Source organism: Salvelinus namaycush, chromosome 13, assembly GCF_016432855.1.
Source record: "Salvelinus namaycush isolate Seneca chromosome 13, SaNama_1.0, whole genome shotgun sequence".
Classification (NCBI taxonomy): Eukaryota; Metazoa; Chordata; class Actinopteri; order Salmoniformes; family Salmonidae; genus Salvelinus; species Salvelinus namaycush.
The window spans coordinates 29574970-29597212 of record NC_052319.1 but is presented as its reverse complement, the minus strand read 5'-3'; the positions used below and the strand labels follow the sequence as shown (position 1 = coordinate 29597212).

General features: G+C 43.3%; 1 protein-coding gene across 1 annotated transcript in view; it reads right to left on the bottom strand.

Moving 5' to 3' along the window:
• LOC120058411 (zinc finger MYM-type protein 2-like) overlaps positions 1-21683 on the bottom strand; it is a 35450-nt gene extending 13767 nt beyond the window's left edge. Inside the window, exons 1-7 of the mRNA XM_039007053.1 lie at positions 21469-21683; positions 8008-8883; positions 7577-7865; positions 7331-7493; positions 3839-4057; positions 1037-1193; positions 379-494 (exon numbers count right to left, since the gene is read on the bottom strand). Coding sequence (XP_038862981.1) covers positions 379-494; positions 1037-1193; positions 3839-4057; positions 7331-7493; positions 7577-7865; positions 8008-8857 — 1794 coding nt within the window. The 5' untranslated portion in view covers positions 8858-8883; positions 21469-21683. The remainder of the gene's footprint in view (positions 1-378; positions 495-1036; positions 1194-3838; positions 4058-7330; positions 7494-7576; positions 7866-8007; positions 8884-21468) is intronic.
• Between the last annotated feature and the right edge of the window lie 560 nt (positions 21684-22243).

Here is a 22243-nt window from a genome sequence, read left to right as displayed (position 1 = left end):
AGTGAGGGACTTTTTAATTGTTTAGTTGCACTGCACTAGACATGTTCTTTCTAATTTTAAAAACATTTTTACTTATTTTTCTCCCCAATTTTGTGGTATCCAATTGGTAGTCTTGTCTCATTGCTGCACTCCCGTACGGACTTGGGAGAGGCGAGGTTCGTGAGCCGTGCATCCCCTGAAACACGACCCCGCCAAGCTGTACTGCTTCTTGACACAATGCCTGCTTAACCCGGAAGCCATCCGCCACCCGGGAGGCTAGACATGTTCATTCTAACGTGAAACCTAACTGTCAGTAGGCTTTAATAATTCTTATTCAAATGTTTTGTCCTGGTTAACAAGGTGATATTTTTTTAAAGAAAGAAAGGAGTCAGTACACACCTGAAACTTGGTAACACACATTGAGCTGCAGAAGTTTAGGACATTCCCCTCAAGCAGCGTGGCCTGGTACTGAGGTAACGATGTCTTCTTACAGAAGTGGCATGTGGGCTCCGAGTCTGCAAAGGAACAAAAACACCCCTTGACACATAACCTTCCTACACACGGTATGATCAAATGTAGGTACTGTAAGTACCAGCACCTTTATAATTGTACTTGCTGTACTGCACCCACACACCAACGCATATGTACACAGAAGAAAATGATACAACTTCAACTACCACATATACCACATCCCACACATCAAAGAAACCACACCAACAGTCAGTGTGAATGACGTAAGATGTGGGCTCACTGGAGAGTGAGAGTGGCAGTGCACTAATATGTGGCAGGTAGCCTAGCGGTTAAGAGCGTTGGGCCAGCAACTGAAAAGTTGCTGGTTCAAATCCCTGAGCAGACTAGGTGAAAAATTAGTCAATGTTCCTTTGAGCACTTAACCCTAATTGCTCCTGTAAGTCACTCTGGATAAGTGCTTGCTAAATGACTAACATGTAAATGTGTGAGACAGGGTTCAATTCAGAAAGTTAAACTATATTCCAAGTAAAAAAGTGAAAATTGAGGACAGTGATGCACTGATGGTGAGGTATAAACAAATACTAACCGAGGACAGTGGTAGTGGGTCTGGCGATCTTGGTCTTGTTCATGCAGGCTGTGGAGCAGTATGGTTCCATGGTGCCGCTGGCCCCGATGCAGTGAGTGACTTCACTAGACCTGACCATGGCACTACAGCCAGTACACATTGTCATTTTAGAGTGGGGCTAGAGGAATGAGGGAATACAAACACATTGCCTTCAGAAAGTATTCATACCCCTTGAATTTTTCCACATTTTGTTGTGTTCCAGCCTGAATTTTAAATGGATTAAATTGAGATGTTGTGGTCACTGGCCTATATACAATACCCCATAATGTCAAATTAATAATTAACTTAACAAGCCACATAATAAATTGCATGGACTCACTCTGTGTGCAAATAATAGTGTTAAACATGATTTTTGACATACAATTATCTGTAAGGTCCCTCAGTCGAGCAGTGAATTTCAAACACAGATTCAACCACAAAGACCAGGGAGATTTTCCAATGTCTTGCAAAAAAGGGCACCTATTGGTAGATGGGCAAAAAAAAAAAGAGAAAAAAAAGATATTGAATATTCCTTTGAGCATGGTGAAGTTATTCATTACACTTTGGATGATTTATCAATACACCCAGTCACTACAAAGTGGCAGGTGTCCTTCCTAACTTAGTTGCTGGATAGGAGGGAAACCGCTCAGGGATTTCACCATGAGGCCAATTGTGACTTTAAAACAGTTACAGAGTTCAACGGCTGTGATAGGAGAAAACTGAGGATGGACCAACAACATCGTAGTTACGCCACGAAACTGATCTAATTGACAGAATGAATGAAGGAAGCCTGTACAGAATAAAAATATTCCAAAACATACATCCTGTTTGCAATAAGGCACTAAAGTAATACTGCAAAAAAAACATGACAAAGCAATTCACTTTTTGTCCTGAATACAAAGTGTTATGTTTGGGGCAAATCCAATACAACACATTACTGAGTACCACTCTCCATATTGTCAAGCATAGTGGTGACTGCATCATCTTATGGGTATGCTTGTCATCGTTTAGGACTGGGTAGATTTTCAGAATAAAAAATTAAAGGAATGGAGCTCAGCACAGGCAAAATCCTAGAGGAAAACCTGGTTCAGTCTGTTTTCCGCCAGACACTGGGAGATGAATTCACCTTTCAGCAGGACAATAACCTAAAACACAAGGACAAATCTACACTGGAGTTGCTTACCAAGAAGACAGTGAATGTTCCTGAGTGGCCAAGTTAGAGTTGACTCTTAAATCTACTTTGAAATATATGTCAAAACCTAAAAATGGTTGTTGAGCAATGATCAACAACCAATTTGACAGAGCTTGAAGAATTTTGAAAAGAATAATGGGCAAATGTTGCACATTCCAGGTTTTGAAAGGTCTTAAGAGACTTACCCAGAAAGACTCACAGCTGTAATCACCACCAAAGGTGCTTCTACAAAGTATTGACTCAGGGGTGTGAATACTTATGTAAATGAGATATTTCTGTATTTCATCTTCAATACATTTGCAAAAAAAAATATTAAGCATGTTTTCACTTTGTCATTATGGGGTATTGTGTGTAGATGGATAAAACATATATATACACTACTGTTCAAAAGTTTGGGGTCACTTAAAAATGTCCTTGTTTTTGAAAGAAAAGCAATTTTTTGGTCCATTAAAATAACAGCAAAATTGATCAGAAATACAGTGTAGACATTGTTAATGTTGTAAATGACTATTGTAACTGGAAACAGCAGATTTTTTATGGAATATCTACATAGGCGTACAGAGGCCCATTATCAGCAACCATCACTCCTGTGTTCCAATGGCACGTTGTGTTAGCTAATCCAAGTTGATCATTTTAAAAGGCTAATTGATCATTAGAAAACCCTTTTGCAATTATGTTAGCAGAGCTGAAAACTGTTGTCCTGATAAAAGAAGCAATAAAACTGGCCATCTTTAGGCTATTTGAGTATCTGGATCATCAGCATTTCTAAATTTCTGACTCTGTTATGTGCTTGTAGTCCCTGACATATTCTATCTATTACCTGCTTGTAATCCCTGATACAGTTCTGACTGGCTGTTACCTGCTTGTAATCCCTGAAACACTTCTGACCGTCTGTTATGTGCTTGTAATCCCTGATACATTTTAGCAGTTACCTGTTTGTAATCCCGCATACAGTTCTGACTGGTTGTTACCCGCTTGTAATCCCTGATACAGTTCTGACTGGCTGTTACCTGCTTGTAATCCCTGATACACTTCTGACTGGCTGTTACCTGCTTGTAATCCCGGATACATTCTAGCGGTTACCTGCTTGTAATCCCTGATACAGTTCTGACTGGCTGTTATGTGCTTGTAATCCCTGATACATTCTAGCGGTTACCTGCTTGTAATCCCTGATATACTTCTGACTGTCAGTTATGTAATCCCTGATACATTCTAGCGGTTACCTGCTTGTAATCCCTGATACACTTCTGACTGGCTGTTACCTGCTTGTAATCCCGGATACAGTTCTGACTGGCTGTTACCTGTTTGTAATCCCTGATACAGTTCTGACTGGCTGTTACCTGCTTGTAATCCCTGATACATTTCTGACTGGCTGTTACCTGTTTGTAATCCCGGATACAGTTCTGACTGGCTGTTACCTGCTTGTAATCCCTGATACAGTTCTGACTGGCTGTTATGTGCTTGTAATCCCTGATACATTCTAGCGGTTACCTGCTTGTAATCCCTGATACATTCTAGCGGTTACCTGCTTGTAATCCCTGATACATTCTAGCGGTTACCAGCTTGTAATCCCTGATACAGTTCTGACTCACTGTTATCTGCTTGTAATCCTGCATACAGTTCTGGCAGCAGAAGCGTTTCTGCTTGCCGTCGATGATGAGAAAGTGGTTGGCAGTGGCGCGGCTGGGCAGGTATTCACCACACTGCTCACAGCAGTTCACGATGAGCCCGTTGGCCATGCGGTAACGGTTGAAACAGGCATCGCTGCATATTTTATGGGTGACCGTCTTGAAGCTCACCTCATGGCGGATCTGATATGAGGAAAAGGAATAGAAAGAATGATTTATAATAACGTGTGAAAATTCAATCATATTGAATGAATACACAGGCAATGGGTGAGATCGGTGTGAGATTCTAGCTGGTGGGTGGCTGATGTTGTTGTGGTTGTTTATAAACTGTTCCATGGTCAGATGGGAACCACCCTCCATTTTGATGCCAACTGTTTTCCATGCAGTAACCATGGACACCAGGCTCAAGGCTTGGACAGACACAGTGGCTGAGAAACTGTGCCGTCGGCAGCCATGTTGGAGGGAGAGTGAGTGGAATATACTCTGTCCAAATCGACCCCTACCCACTTCTTTTGATCTAAGACATTGATGGGCCCCCTTTTTTAGGCCTGTGGATCAATTTCCACCCCTTCAAAAAATGTGTATTTTTTATTTTTAGTTACTCAGTCAGTGTCTCAACTTACTGTTGAGAGTTAGAATAGTAGAATACACAAGGTGCAATTTCAACATTTGGTTGTGCATCAGTAGTTTTTCTTAGGAGTGTGCCGAGTACACCGACAAAACGAGTATTATAACGGATATGGAAAATTTTCCAAATGACACAAGAATACATTAAAAAAAAAATCATTGATCACAAAAAAGTTATTTTCAGCTGCCAGCACACATCTTTCTTCCAGTCAAACAGTGTGAAGCGCTGTGTGCTGTAAACCACTAAAGATACGGTAGGGGTATCGGTTGAGAAACAACATTTCACTTAGGGGCAGGCCTGGAATTTCGTGATTTTAGGGGCAAGGCCATTTGGCCTTCAAGAGGTGCCCAATCTGCCAGCGCACCAAGGCCATCTGCTAGGGCACCATGGCCATCTGCTACGGCACCAAGGCCATCTGCTAGGGCACCAAGGCCATCTGCTAGGGCACCATGGCCATCTGCTAGGGTACCAAGGCCATTAACCAAAATAGCCAATTCAATTGATTTGAAAACCACAAGCTATTCTGTTTAGAAAAACATAAAAGTGGATGTAAATGTACATAAATAATTTGCCTACATGTCAAAGTCTAGGTGATAGCCTATGTGTATTGGCTACAGTTTGTAATGTCCAAACCGGTGCTGACAGGAGGGAGTTGCCAGAAAATGTAGCCAAACTTTAATGAGACTTTTAATTACATATACACTGAACAAAAATATAAACTCAACATGGACTACAGGAAAAGGAGGACCAAGCACGCCCCCATTTTCATCAACAGGGCTGTAGTGGAGCAGGTTGAGAGCTTTAAGTTCCTTGGTGTCCACATCACCAACAAACTATCATGGTCCAAACACACCAAGACAGTTGTGAAGAGGGCACGACAATGCCTATTCCCCCTCAGGAGACTGAAAAGATTTGGCATGGGTCCTCAGATCCTCAAAAAGTTCTACAGCTGAACCATCGAGAGCATCCTGACTGGTTGCATCACCGCCTGGTATGGCAACTGCTCGGCCTCGGACCGCAAGGCACTACAGGGGGTAGTGCATACGGCCCAGTACATCACTGGGGCCAAGTTTCCTGCCATCCAGGACCTCTATACCAGGCGGTGTCAGAGGAAGGCCCTAAAAATGGACAAAGACTCCAGCCACCCCAGTCATAGATTGTTCTCTCTGTTACCGCACGGTAAGCGGTACCGGAGTGCCAAGTCTAGGTCCAAAAGGTTTCTTAAAAGTTTCTACCCCCAAGCCATAAGACTCCTGAACAGCTAATCAAATGGCTACCTGGACTATTAGCATTATCCCCCCCATTTTTACGCTGCTGCTACTCTCTGTTTATTATCCATGCATAGTCACTTACCTCTACAACTTACCATAATTACCTCAACTAACCTGTGCACATTGACTCTGTACAGGCAACCCCTGTACATAGCCTCACTACTGTTATTTTATTGTTGCTCCTTAATTATTATTTATTTATCTTTTATTTTATTTATTTTTTTACTTCAGTTTATTTTAGTCAATACTTTCTTAGCACTTTTCTTTTTTTACTGCATTGTTGGTTTAGGGCTTGTAAGTAAGCATATAACTGTAAGGTTGTATTCGGCGCATGTGACAAATAAAATGTGTTTTGATTTGATGTGTTGGTCCCATGTTTCATGAGTTGAAATAAAAGATCCCAGAAATGTTCCATGTGCTTTAAAAGCTTATTTTTTCTAAAATGTGGTGTACAAATTTGTTTACATCCCTGTTAGTGAGCATTTCTCCTTTGCCAATATAATCCATCCAGCTGACAGGTGTGGCATATCAATAAGCTGATTAAACATAATGCTTATTACACAGGGGACAATAAAAGGCCACTCTAAAATGTGCAGTTTTGTCACACAACACAATGTCACAGATGTCTGACTGCAGTTCGGCATCGTAACCGACTCAGTGGGAAAATGCTCACCTCCGATGGCCACTGGCACACTGTGTCAAAAGGGCACTGCACATGCAATCCGTTAGAACATTTTAAAGAGGGGAGATCTAATATGCAACAACTAGCATTGATTGCTAATATGACTAGGATTGTGCCTTCAGCTACAGGACAATGAAAGAAAGTTGATATAAAATAATTTCCTCCTCGGATATGGTCTGATTTTGGCTATGCTACTTTGAAGCAAGGTAAGACATACCTTATAATATATATAATAACATTCAGATTTCAAACAATTAAGTATATGTTTTCTAAATGTTTTATTCTTCTCCCAGACAATTGGTTGGCGCCAAGTTAATTTATTGGATTTTCATACATTCTTTATTATTATATAAAAAAAAAAAATTTAAATCGGCCAAAAGCCAGCTATTACCGGCTAATGAAAACCCTGCTACCGCACGAAAACCCTAGTTGAGGTAATTATGGTAAGTTGTAGAGGTAAGTGACTATGCATGGATAATAAACAGAGAGTAGCAGCAGCGTAAAAATGGGGGGGACAATGCTAATAGTCCAGGTAGCCATTTGATTAGCTGTTCAGGAGTCTTATGGCTTGGGGGTAGAAACTTTTAAGAGCCACTGCGGCCCCTAATAATGAGTTCAGATTTTTTGTGGCCCCCGCCCCCATCAAATTTGCCCATCCCTAATCTAAGTAATCATGGTCAAATTCCCGGCCCGGGGACCCCATTCATTTTGTTAGTCAGTCTCACTCAGATATCATATTAACTCTAAAGAGAGGGGCCGCTAAAATGTTTTGCTCGCAATGTGGTGGGGGGGTACGCACATGTGGGTACGCAGATTTTTTGTGGCCCCCACTCCCATCAAAGTTGCCCATCCCTGGTGTAGTGTGTTGCACTGACCTCAGTGAGCTTTCCGCACACAGTGCACTTGGTTTTGAGAGAAGACTTGGGTGGGTTCTGTTTGTTCTCGTAGGCTCCCAGACAGCCTGTACTGCAGAACTCCTGGAACGACTCACTGGAGTCCACCTGTGCCACTATCGTGCCCTTCATTGTAGTGATGTCCCTGGAAGACACACGTTAACACACACTAGAAATAAAGTAGAAAATTAGATATATCAACACACACACAGTGACACTTCTTCTTACTTTTTGCACATGGTGCAGCTCTTCTTGGGGGTGGGCTTGTGTGAGAAGGCAGAAAGGCAGGTGGTGGAACAGAACAGGTGAGTGGATCCTTTCCGCTGGTAGGCCGTCTGGCCTTTCTTCAGAGGCTTCTTACAATTGGCGCAGGTCACCTTGACAGTGCGAGGGGGGTTCTGGGAGCCAGAGGGGGAGGGCCCGGGCGGTTTGGGCAGAGAGGCGGTTGGTGACGGAGAGTCCACCCCCGTCTGTTTCTGGTTCCGTGGGAACGAGGCCGACTGGGATATCCACGAATCTGTGGAGAATAAACACAAACAAACAAAGTTTAGCAGACCTGAAGAAACAACGTAACAGGTGCAATGTGAAAAGAAGCTGTAAGCCAGCATAGAATGGTTCAGCACAATAGTGTTAAAACCATATGAGTTTGTGTTTACTACCAGGCCTCTGGTGGGTTCCTGTGTCTCCGTTCTGTACAGGCTGGCTAGTGGTGGAGGTGTTGCTGACTCTGCCAGGGTTGAAAGTGGCCGGGGGCCTGGTAGTGCTGATGGAGCTCCGGGCCTCAGGGTTCAGACTGAAGGTGCTGCTAATCTGCAAGCCCTTCTCCACTACACCCGACCCACCGACCCCCACCCCGCCTTGCAGTGACGTCACACTGGTGATCATCAGGTTCATGTCCCTCTCAGGCTCTGCCACTGACTCGGCTGCTGTAGCTGCCGTGGCGACGGCAGAGGGCCCCAGCGTTGTGACGTTGCCAATCTTTATCTCAGAGTCCGGCTCCGTGCTGCTCAGGATACCTCCACTGTACGAAGAGGAGGGGCCTCCGGCTGTGGCCAGTAAAGAAGAGCCTCTGTGCCCGGGATCCTCCTCATCGTCAATGACGATGGGCTCTGTGGATGGTGCTGATGAGGTGGCAGGTGGACTGTTTTTTTTTAAGGGGGCTGCTGCTGCGGCGGTTGTCGTGTTTACCGTTGCTGTGGTTTCTGAGGGGCGTGGCTCAGTGTAGTCTGCGGGGGTGCCAGCATGGGAAGGAGGAGTAGCAGAGGGGGTGGGGGGCTGTTTCCCTGAGGGAGATGGGGCCTCTTCCACCAGCACCACATCATCATCATTGTTCTCCGGAACCCTGGAGGGTTCCTCTGTTACCGTGGTGACGGGAGCCCGGGATCCAGTGGGGGGTGTGGTTTTCTCTGAGGAGCGAGTGGTGTCTGTGTCCATGGGTTCCTCTTCTGGGGCTGGGGTTGTGCTCCCCTCCACTACCCCAGGCTTGGGCTCCAATTCCCCATCCATCATTTAGGCTGCTACCACCTGTCCTGCACCTACACAAACACAGCACATGTTATTAGGAGTAACCTACCATAAGCCTAGTCCATGATACACATGTTGAGTGCAGGTATCTCAGGTACAAGCTGTATGTATGTGAAGAAATAGGAACACTGCCAACCTCTGTTTAGGCTACCTAGTTGATTACAAAATAATCATTAACGAGCTCAGGTAAAACCCAGGTAATATTTGTGTGTATATTTGTGTTTTCGGTTATTGTCCTGCTGAAAGGTGAATTTGTCTCCCAGTGTCTGGTGGAAAGCAGACGGGACCAGGTTTTTCTCTAGGATTTTGCCTGTGCTTAGCTCTATCCTCCCTAGTTCTTGCCGATGACAAGCATAATCATTTCACGATGCAGCCACCACCATGCCTGAAAATATCAAGAGTGGTAGTGATGGGTTGTGTTGGATTTGCTCCAAACATAACGCTTTGTATTCAGGACATAAAGCACATTTCTCTCGGTTTTACTTTAGTGACTTTAAAAAGATAGATTTTTATTCTGTACAGGCTTCCTTCTTTTCACTCTGTCAATTAGGTTAGTATTGTGGAGTAACTACAATGTTGTTGATCCATCCTCAGTTTTCTCCTATCACAGCCATTAAACTCTGTAACTATTTAAAATCACCATTGGCCTCAATGTGAAATCCCTGAAAGGTTTTCTTCCTCTCCGGCAACTGAGTTAGGAAGGACGCCTGCATCTTTGTAGTGACTGGGTGTATTGATACACCATCAAAAGTGTAATTAATAACTTCACCATGCTCAAAGGTATATTCAATGTTTTTTTTTTACCCATCTACCAATAGATTCCCTTCTTTGCGAGGCATTGGAAAACCTCCCTGGTCTTTGTGGTTGAATCTGTGTTTGAAATTCACTGCTCGACCGAGGGACCTTACAGATAATTGTATATGTGGGATACAGAAATTAGGCAGTCATTAAAAAAATCTAGTTAGGGGGCCTCCCGAGTGGGGCAGCGGTCTAAGGCACTACATTGCAGTGCTAGAAGTGTCACTACAGACCCGGGTTCGATCCTGGGCTGTATCACAACTGGCTGTGATCGGGAGTCCCATAGGGTGGAGCACAATTGGCTGGCTTCCGGGTTAAGCAGGCAGGTGTTAAGAAGCGCGGTTCGGCGGGTCATGTTTCAGGGGGCGCATGACTCGACCTTCGCCTCCCAAACCCATTGGGGAGTTGCAGCGATGAGACGAGATCAAAATTGGGAAGAAGAAGAGGGTAAGACACAAAAAAGATATATAATTGTTAAACATTATTATTGCACACAGAGTGAATCCATGCAACTTATTATGTGACTTTAGCAAATTTTTACTCCTGAACTTATTTAGGCTTGCCAAAACAAAGGGGTTGAATATTTATTGACCCCCCACAAAGTAAAATATTGCACTGACATTTCAGCTTTTCATTTTTCATTAATTTGTAAAAATGTCAAAAAACATAATTCCACTGACATTATGGGGTATTGTATGTAGGCCAGTGAGAAAAAAAAAATCTAATTTTAAATTCAGGCTGTAACACAACAAAATGTGGAAAAACTCAAGGGGTGTGAATACTTTCTGAAGGCACAGAGTAAATCACTGCTTTACCAGTACTAACGCGACTACACCGTTTTCATGTTACAAAACACGAAGCTGTCTCTAAAACTGCAAGTTGTCTCCACAGTAATAAACATAGCTATCAAAGGGAATGTGTGCTTGCTGGCCAATGTGACACAAAATACTGCAAAGTAATATAAAAACTACAGTTCAGGTAAAGTTGTAAGGACAAATCATAATTATGTTTTAATTAGCAAGCTAGCTTGCTATCAAAGATGAGAGATTGGGTGTATATAGCTGGTGAAATTAGTTAATCCCGCAATGTTGCACTTCTGTGTTTAGCAGAATAACATTCCAACAGCAACCAAAATGTGAGAACTAATATTGTTGCTGCCTATGTGCCATTTTATCTTAGGCTACCCATCCCCAACCCCCCTCTGCTATGCATGGCCACAGAAGTGAAACCATGGGGCGGCAGGTAGCCTAGTAATTAGAGTGTTGGGCCAGTAACCGAAAGGTGGCTAAATCGAATCCCTGAGCTGACAAGGTAAAAGTCTGTTGTTCTGCCCCTGAACAAGGCAGTTAACCCACTGTTCTTAGGCTGTCATTGTAAATAAGAATTTGTTCTTAACTGACTTGCCTAGTTAAATAAAGGTAAAATGGCCAGACACCTTCCTCTCCACAGAGAATGCTTGAGTATGTCATTGTCAAGTTCATAGAACTTAGGCTATACATTGATCCATGACTGACAGACTATGTGACTATTCACTAACTCCACCTTTGTGTCTGTGTTTCAGGAGTCAACAGCCTCACTGAAGTTTGTCCAGAGTGCAGGCCTGCCACTGAAAATAACATCATAACTCAAGTAAAGTAGAATCAGGACAAGAACAAGACTGGACAATCATGGGTGGCTTGACCCAGGTGTTGATGTGCACAGTGGGTAATGTATGGACCAGACTATATGTGTTTCATGTGTCTTACAGGACTGAGTCCTCCCGGGCTGTGTGATGCAGACCTAGGACAGGGGCTGAGCAAGCAGCAATATTGTAATATTGACAAAGTGAGGATGTGGATGAAATTGTTTTTGAAAAATATCACAGAATGGTACCACGTTTTGTTCTGTTTATCATTCAATGCCTGTTCTAATAATGTTTACATAACCAACTAAAATCATGCAAGCTAACAGTCGGGCCACAAACATACAAAATAATGGCACAGTATAACAGTGGTGCACAGAATGGCATCACGGAACGCACAACTCTTCGATCCTTGTCACGGATGGGCTATTGCAGCAGACAACCATACCGGGTTCCACTCCTATCAGCTAAGCGGCTTCACCAACACTGGACAATAGACGAGTGGAAAAACATTGCCTGGGCCGACGAATCCCGGTTCCTGTTGCGTCATGCTGGCGGCAGAGTCAGGATTTGGCATAAGCAGCATGAGTCCATGGACCCATCCTGCCTGGTGTCAACGGTACAGGCTGGTGGTGGTGGTGTACTGGTGTGGGGAATGTTTTCCTGGCACATGTTAGGTCCCTTGATACCAATTAAGCAACGAATGAACGCCATAGCGTATCTGAACATTGTTGCTGACCAAACCCAATAGAGCATCTTTGGCATCTTTGGATGGAACGGGCTGTTCGCAGCATGATGCCATCGCAACTTCATGATACCATCGCATCAGCATGGACCAACATCCCTGTGGAACATTTCCAACACCTTACAGAATCCATGTCCAAAGAATTCAGGCTGTTCTGGGGGCAAAGGGGGTCCAACCAGGTACTAGATGGGTGTACCTAATAAACTATATATATTTTTCTAACGCCTTAATGCAAGGGGCGCTGCTGCTTTGTAACCAAATATCCACAGTTGCTAATAGTTATCAGTAGCTAGCTAGCTAGCTAGCTTTTTTGGTCCAGGGAGTAGCTAGGTTAGCTAACCTCTAGCTTTGCTGGTAAAACTCCAGTATTACTGCTAAACTCTGTATTCATCCTTGATCATTAAATTCCGTTGCAGACGAGGGAGGAGGAGAGTGGATGGTCATTCACCATGTCGTAGCTAACGTTACCATTAACAGTGCTGTGCTCCATAGCTAAGCTTCCCTGAGCCTGGCTGTTTGGTTTGTTTACAAATCACGGAGTGTGGGCTGTGTCAGAGACCGCATGGGCTGTGCACATGTTGGAAGGTGGAGATGTGCACGCCTGATTAATCAATATTTATAAGGAGCCATACGTCCGTGTTCCGAGGGTGGAACTAAATCCACCTTTACCAACTCTGTTGCCAAGAGACGCAACACCTTTGGTTACTGACCTGTAGTGATCAGGAGAATACCATGGAGGTTGGTTTTACTCTGTAGACATCAGGGTCACGTTCAGTACTAGGCACTAGGCGCCAAACCCGGAGGAGAAATGCAGCACTACCTGGCTACATTCATTCTCCAGTTTGGGTACATGTACAGAGTATACCAAATATTAGGAAAAACCTTCCTAATACTGAGTTGCATACGGCCCTTTTTCCCTCACAACAGCTTCAATTCGTTGGGGCATGGACTCCACAAGGTGTCGAAAACGTTCCATTGGGTTCCTGGCCCATGTTGACTCCAATGCTTCCCACAGTTGTTTCAAGTTGGCTGGATGTCCTTTGGGTGGTGGACCATTCCTGATACACATGGGAAATTGTTGAGTTGTAGTTCTTGACACAAACCGGTGTGCCTGGCCACCATTCCCCCTTCAAAGGCACTTACATTTTTTGTATCTGTGCCATTCAGAGGGTGAATGGGCAAGACATAATCCATCTCTCAATTGTCTCATGGCTTAAAAATCCTTCTTTAACCCGTCTCCTCCCCTTCATCTACACTGATTGACGTGGATTTAACAAGTGACATCAATAAGGGATCATAGCGTTCACCTGGATTCCTCTGGTCAGTCTATGTCATGGAAAAAGCAGGCGTTCTTAATGTTTTGTATACGCAGTGCATAATCCAGTCCACTATATCAAATATGATTGTAGACTGCAACTGATTGTAGTTGCCACGGCAGGGCTCGATATTAACGTTTGTCCGCTTGCCTGGGGCAAGTAAAAAAAAATGTTGGACACCAGATTTAAGTTGTCTGAATGAACAAGAAAATAATTCATGCAAAAACAAAATCACAATATCAAACAAATAGGCTACTCCGATCATAATTGGATCAGAATTGATGCAATGTTTTGCTCACTGTTCTCCCAATCTCTGCAGAGCACATCGGAGTATAATTATTATAGGCCTGCATTGGCAGGCACCAGCAGTCTTTCAATCATGCAGTCGCGAGATGTGTTTGAGATCAAAGTGAGCCACGTTGGCACATTTGTTGATAATAATTACTAGCGAGTTATTTGCCCAGTTTGAGCAAATTTTTGGTCAATGAAAATCTTAGAAAAGTCATGGTGTGTGCATCACCTGCGTGTGTGCCAGCGGGAGGTTACCAGAGGAGAGTATTTGTGGTCCAGTTGCCAGGACCATAAATACAAATTCCATCTAGACACCATTGCCCCAGAGCACACAAAAAACAAAACATACCTCAGCCTAAACATCAGCGCCACAGGTAACTTCCACAAAGCTGTGAACGAGCTGAGAGACAAGGCAAGAAGGGCCTTCTATGCCATCAAAAGGAACATAAAATTTGACATACCAATTAGGATCTGGCTAAAAATACTTGAATCAGTTATAGAACCCATTGCCCTTTATGGTTGTGAGGTCTGGGGTCCGCTCACCAACCAAGAATTCACAAAATGGGACAAACACCAAATTGAGACTGCATGCAGAATTCTGCAAAAATATCCTCAGTGTACAACATAAACACCAAATAATGCATGCAGAGCAGAATTAGGCCGATACCCGCTAATTATCAAAATCCAGAAAAGAGACGTTAAATTCTACAACCACCTAAAAGGAAGCGATTCCCAAATCTTCCATAACAAAGCCATCACCTGCAGAGAGATAAACATGGAGAAGAGTCCCCTAAGCAAGCTGGTCCTAGGGCTCTGTTCACAAACACAAACACACCCCACAGAGCCCCAGGACAACAGCACAATTAGACCCAACCAAATCATGAGAAAACAAAAAGATAATTACTTGACACATTGGAAAGAATTAACAAAAAAACAGAGCAAACTAGAATGCTATTTGGCCCTAAACAGAGAGTACACAGTGGCAGAATACCTGACCACTGTGACTGACCCAAACTTAAGGAAAACTTTGACTATGTACAGACTCAGTGAGCATAGCCTTGCTATTGAGAAAGGCCGCCGTAGGCACACTTGGCTCTCAAGAGAAGACAGGCTATGTGCACACCGCCCACAAAATTAGGTGGAAACTGAGCTGCATTTCCTAACCTCCTGCCAAATGTATGACCATATTAGAGACACATATTTCCCTCAGATTACACAATCCAAAGAATTTGAAAACAAACCCAATTTTGATAAACTCCCATATCTACTGGGTGAAATACCAGTGTGCCATCACAGCAGCAATATTTGTGACCTGTTGCCACAAGAAAACAGCAACCAGTGAAGAACAAACAACATTGTAAATACAACCCATATTTATTTCCCCCTTGAACATCGTTACAACACTGTATATAGACATAATATGACATTTGAAATGTCTTTATTCTTTTGGAACTTCTGTGAGTGTAATGTTTACTGTTAATTTTTACTGTTTATTTCACTTTTGTTTATTATCTACTTCACTTGCTTTGGCCATGTTAACATATGTTTCCCATGCCAATAAAGCCCTTGAATTGAATTGCGAGAGAGAGAGAGACATTGCGCAGCAGGTAAAACAAAGATATACAACCGACTAACTAGACAACAAATTCAAAACATAGTGTAGTTTGGCTGGTTATCTTTATAGTTAACTATTTAGCTATTAACATGCATTAAGGTCATTGTCATGTCTGATGTCCTAAAATATCTTTCTACCGCACTCCTGTATAACTGTAAATGGACAACACGCAGTTGATGAAACCAATAGTGGATACTAGTCCGGTTGTAAAACAGTCTCTCAAGTGCTCAAAATTGGCTAGGATTCTCCTCTCTTCAATACTGGCCATGTATTTCTGACCAAGTAAAAAAATATTATTTGAATAGCCTGATTGACAAGTAACTCCTATGCTGTCAAGATCTCCCCTGAACATTGAATATTTTCACTTTACAAATAGATAAACATCTTAATTAACTACCTTGCCCACCTTATTCATTTGATCCCTGATTCATTGAATGGGGGAATTATTTAATAAAAACATATTTGGTTGTAATTGTAATGTTGCAGGGTGGCCAACATTCCTGGAGAGTCCAGGCTTTTGCTCCAGCCCTGTTCGAACACACCACATTGTAAAAAAATAAAATAAAATCAGCTGCTCAACAGGACGAGCAGGATGGATCAAAAGCCTGCACACCCAGTAGCTCTCCAGATGGAGGGTTGACGGACCACATGTGTTTTGTACAGTAGCCTATCAGTGCAATATTTTACTTTGTGGGGGGTTAAGTACCTTGCTCAAGGCCATAACGGCAGGAGATATAATACATGGGATCAGAGACCAGTAGCCTTTCATTGTGTCAATAACAGTGATAATAATGAAGGTTATTTTCTGAAGTGGTTCCTTGCATCATACAACACAATTTTCAGTCAGATTTTTGGCCCATGGTGTAACGGACCATTTTTATTTTTGGACAAGTGACTTGAGCTTTCGGATAAGTAAAAACATCAGTCCTACTTACCCGAAGAACAAGTGGCTAAAAAAGTTTATGTCAAGCCATGTTATACAGCCTTTTATGATTGTGATTGACACCCCCAAAGACCAAAGCTGAACACAACTGAATGGCCATTCTGTTATGACAACATAAACTCTGCAAAAAAACAAATGTCCTCTCACTGTTAACAGCATTATTTTCAGCAAACTTAACATGTATAAATATTTGTATGAACATAACAAGATTCAACAACTGAGTCTGAGACATAAACTGAACAAGGTCCACAGACAAGTGACTAACAGAAATTTAATAATGTGTCCCTGAACAAAGGGGGGGTCAAAATAAAAAGTAACAGTCAGTATCTGGTGTGGCCACCCGCTGCATTAAGTACAGCAGAGCATTTCCTCTTCATGGACTGCACCAGATTTGCCAGTTCTTCCTGTGAGATGTTACCCCACTCTTCCACCAAGACACCTGCAAGTTCCCGGACATTTCTGGGGGGAATGGCCCTAGCCCTCAACCTCCGATCCAACAGGTCCCATACGCGCTCAATGGGATTGAGATCCGGGCTCTTCGCTGGCCATGGCAGAACACTGACATTCCTGTCTTGCAGGAAATCACGCACAGAACGAGCAGTATGGCTGGTGGCATTGTCATGCTGGAGGGTCATGTCAGGATGAGCCGGCAGGAAGGGTACCACATGAGGGAGGAGGATGTCTTCCCTGTAACTCACAGCGTTGAGATTGCCTGCAATGACAACAAGCTTAGTCCGATGATGCTGTGACACACCGCCCCCAGACCATGACGGACCCTCCACCTCCAAATAGATCCCGTTCCAGAGTACAGGCCTCGGTGTAACGCTCATTCCTTCGACAATAAACGCGAATCCCTGTCCCACCCCTGGTGAGACAAAACCGTGACTCGTCAGTGAAGAGCACTTTTTGCCAGTTTTGTCTGGTCCAGCGACGGTGGGTTTGTGCCCATAGGTGACGTTGTTGCCGGTGATGTCTGGTGAGGACCTGCCTTACAACAGGCCTACAAGCCCTCAGTCCAGCCTCTCTCAGCCTATTGCGAATAGTCTGAGTACTGACGGAGGGATTGTGCGTTCCTGGTGTAACTCGGGCAGTTGTTGTTGCCATCCTGTACCTGTCCCGCAGGTGTGATGCTCGGATGTACCGATCCTGTGCAGGTGTTTAAACCCTTGATAATGAAGATCTGTGAAGCTATTTGGATTTTTACGAATTATCTATTAAAGACGGGGTCCTGAAAAAGGGACGTTTCTTTTTTTGCTGAGTTTAGTAAACATCAGTGTTTTCGCTGCAGTCATTTAGCTGTGGCACTGCGCCACCCCAAAGAAAGTATAGAATATGGAAAAATATTTATACCGTTGCGCACTTTGAAGATGCTGGAACAGTCTACATTTACTTTTCCTCTGCAAACAAAATGAGTAATGAATCGAAAAATCATACAACCCCATAGTAGAATAGTTTATCTATTTGCCTAGCCGGCTTGTTGTGTGTTCTATGTGAGATACATATTCCTCTCGAGGTTAAGAGAATCAAATATAGGCTTCAAAAATAGGCTACATTTATTTAGTAGGCCACTCAAACTTTTACCAGCAGTAGCGGTTTACACTTTATATGGCCTGCGTTTGGTCTAATGAATGAAAGCCTGAATTAATGTAATAAACAACTGCTAATTAACTGAATTATCAAAAACTTTGTGCAGGCTGTGTATTTATCTACCCCGTTAATGTCCTTCCAAACGGGGGATTTTACTCACGCAGCATGTTTCAACGATGGTGTTGCAGACTATTCCCTTATCATAACCTTTCTTTTTATTTCTCTGGATAGGGAAAGTGAACTTGGCAATGTGTCGTATTCTCACGTGGGGAGAGGGAACATAAGCTCTGCGCGTGGACAAATTAGACACGTTTTAGCACCACACAAATAGGGGACAGTTCCTGGCTCCACATCTCAATGTGTGCATGGCTGGTAGCATGCTGACTAAACCGGACGAGCGTGTGCGCCATCACGCGCAAGTTGATTTTGTTCACCCACACCAGAAGCGATCAGGACACGCAGGTTGAAATATCAAAACAAACTCTGACCCAATTATATTAATTTGGGGACAGGTCAAAAAGCATTAAACATTTATGGCATTTTAGCTAGCTAGCTTGCTGTTGCTAGCTAATTTGTCCTGGGATATAAACATTGGGTTGTTATTTGACCTGAAATGCACAAGGTCCTCTACTCCGACAATAAATCCGCAGATGAGAAAGGAATTCGGTTTACCGTTTTGTCATCTCTCCTCCTTCCTCAGGCTTCTTTTTTACTTCTTTGGACTTTATATGGTGGTTGGCAACCAACTTTACGGTGCATTACTACAACGACTGGAGTGTGGATGTCAGTTCATCTTTCAATCACCTATGTGGGTATATGCTCTTAAAAACCAATGAGGCGATGGGAGAGGGCGGACTTGCAGCGCATTGAGGATCACAAATAGAACCGATTTCTATTGTAGCACCTGGCCACACAGACGATCGCTGAGGCGCGCAAGCAGTGTGGGTGCAATGATTGAATAACACGTATGTGTACATTTATTTGGCAACGCACGCACACGCGACACGACCGTTGTGGTCAGCATGTTTTGTCTGCCTTGCACAGAATAGAATTCGCATCACAATGCAAAACAACAACCTGCTGCATTTAAAACAAAGTGTATTATCTTGATTTAAAATGTAATTATTCTAAACTGCTAGCCAACCCAAGGGTTGAAAGAATGTTTTAATTCCACCCGCCAGGTGATTTTTTTGTGGCTCACCCATGGGTATCTGACCCAATGCAGGACTCTACTAATGATTAGCCCAACAGGGTAAATGCAGATAGGCAATCCCATGCTTCAGCCTATTTATTTATAGCCACTATGCTGATTCAGTTGGGTTACAGGTCATCATGCTTATTGCTAATAGCATATCTGATAATATGGACCACGTCCTTTTAAAAAGTTACCAATTGGGTGCTAAATCAAGTAGCCTAGTTGAATCTAATGTGACACGTTGACAAAAATCCCATTTAATTCCACTCAGGAAAAAAGTTGTTTCCTTTCCATTTGATAAATTAAATTCCAAGATTTGTTTGTTTGCATGCTTGATGAAATCAGAAGTTCTGACCAATCTCTCTGCTGTAATTCTTCTTCTCACACTTATGTGACAGAAAATGCAACAGGAAAATGAAGTGGGGTGGTGTTCAAGATCCCTAATCGGTTTATTCATGTTTTGAAAAAAGGCTTCTACAAGTGTCATATAGGACAGTGGGGGCTCTACTCCACATCCTTATAAAGCCAATCTGCCAGCTATGCTCAATACTTTTGCAATAGTGGTTGAAGGGGGGTGGACAGGTGTTAAATAGTATCCATATGGTTGTTGTGGGTTCTATACATTAAAAGTAACAACGTGCATATAGCAAAACAACCCATATGTTGATATGTGCTAGAACCAAGTCACTGATACTGATACAGCAAGGAGCAAATAGACTCCAGACTGCAGTGCAGCACTGTGAATGTGGTCTTCATTCACGTGTCTACTTCCTGCAAAGAGCTTGGACAGTCAACGTTCTGCCAACAAGACTTATCAGATGATGCCTCTACCCTCATAATAGAGGTGTGGTTAGAGACATTCGGGATTCGAACTGAACACTGAAGCACTGCATTAGACAGACTGTACACAGGCCACAGTGTCATACATTATCTGCAAACTGGCAGCACAGCATACAGCTAAAACGGCACAATTTCCATTAAATCATGGGGAGTGACTTAGGTATGATGTAATTACGACAAGCACATGCCCATGCCATCATCATACCCCGGGTGGTCCCTGGTACTCTTCTACGCTCAACATAATTACCATTTGGTCATATTATATAACGCTCAAGCCACTGTTTATGACTGATGCATGATGCACAGTGAAGCAGCTACCAGACACCTGAATATGCCATATTACAAACTATTCTATTCCTGCTGCTAGACTGCGAATGCAACTCAAATCATTTATATAATTTATTGCCACCAAGACCCATGTTTGGGGCTACTAATAGTTGATGCTCCCTAATGATGTGACTCAGTACATGAAAAGCCTACCACATTTGGCCCAAAGCTCTCCCTCTCTCCCCATCAGGCCATGCCCTTGACTACACAAGCCGGGTAAAACCTCAGCTCCTCCGGCTCCACTCAAGACAACCGGATAACGATGTCAACCCGCCATGCTATCATTTTTATTCATAAAACTTAGAGCAAATGTTCCAAAACTTTAGGTGGACAATAGACCGATGACAAATATAATTAATTGATACCCGATAAGCTGCCCTGACGAACAGAGGAGCGGGGGAGATGGGGTCTGTGAGCTAACTTGAGGACCACAAAACGTGGTTCAGTTCCGTTCCCACCCCTGCTGCCCCGGCCTTCCACAGAATGGATTAGCGGCGAACTTGGTGTCGAGCCAACGAGACTGCGCCATTGTTATTACAGAAAAAAATATCACAAGTTATTCGCGACCCATGTGATGTTTAGTCGCATAAGCAACGTATTATTCACGTTTCTACAGTACCACTCAACCCTGCTTCAAATGTCAATGTGATGATAGGCTAACGTTACATAGCTAGCTAGAAGGGGGGGGGGGGGGGGGGGGCTCAGACGCTAACACACATTATTATTTAGTGGACATTACTTGTTTTCACAACACAGTCTGAAAACCAAAACAAATGTATTGTTTTTGTGATACCTGTGTAACGTAAACGTTTAATTGGAAAGTTGCCCCAGAGACTATCCGGGGCAATCACAGAAAATACACGTTCAGTTGCCACCCGAAAGGGGGCGCTATACTGTTACATATCTAGAAACTGCCCTGTTTGTGTCAATAAAATAGTTGACAGACCTAAAAACATATGTACTCTCACTATGTCCTTTTTAGAACACTGATCCAAACCTGAGGGGGTAACTAAACATTTTCAACAAGGCAAGGGCAAAAATGTGCCCCCCTTCCGTCAGCAAGCAGCACTGCCTCACGTCCGCCATTAGAGAGCGAGCGAAACAATACGAGAGAGCCGAGGCAATATAACTAGTACCCTGCCACGGCAGAGAGGGGGAGGAAATCTCAAGCGGGGTAAAAATGTACTGCTAAATCGTCACAAATGCTGACTTTATAGCATAGCAGGGGACTCAATGGAGCCCGTGGACATATAGCTAGTTGCTGAAACTTTGACTAACTAACCGTAACATTTGAATAAAAAGTATCTGAAATTCTTACCAGAGTAGAGCTTGAAACGATATAGCGCCACTTTTGTGCCTTGACATAAATCGGGGAACGCATGCGCCTCAATGTAAAGACCAAAGATGGTGGATAAATGAAGATATCCCATAAAGGCCGTTTACAATTGAGAAAAATGGCCACAGTTCCGGTCTACTTAAGGGGTGGCTCTCCCATAGGCAACAATGCGATAGCAGCTGGGTCTGGTCTACTTAGGTAATTGACTGTATATGAACCAGAAAAAAGGAACCTATGAAATGTCTCGATTTCTCTTCCGTCTCTGGTAAAGACGTTCTAGTCCGCGCGTGGGAGGATACTGCCAACGGGATCCTTCTCGCTTCTCATCGTCGCGCAAGCGCACAATGTTCAATCAGAAGTGGTGCGGTTGACAATTCAATTGGTCTAGAATAATTAATCTACCTGAAACTCATATACAAATACCTGCACATTAACATAAACCACCCGCATAATGAATGTGGCAATGATTACGCATTTTACTTTGCCATCTGGCGTGTTTTCGTTTGGACAGCAATCGAGGTCGCATTGACCGCTCTAGTGAGATCCAATCAGCATTCAGTCCGGTCACGGTTGCGTTCAGGTCTAACACACGTCTACCTACCGGTGGTTCAATGCATTACATCATACTTTTCCAATAGGAGAATACGATGTGTAACATTTTTCATTTCTTTTTTCCATTATTTATTTAGGCAAGTCAGTTAAGAACAAATTCTCATTTACAATGACGGCCTATTAATAAAATACATGTTTAAACGGT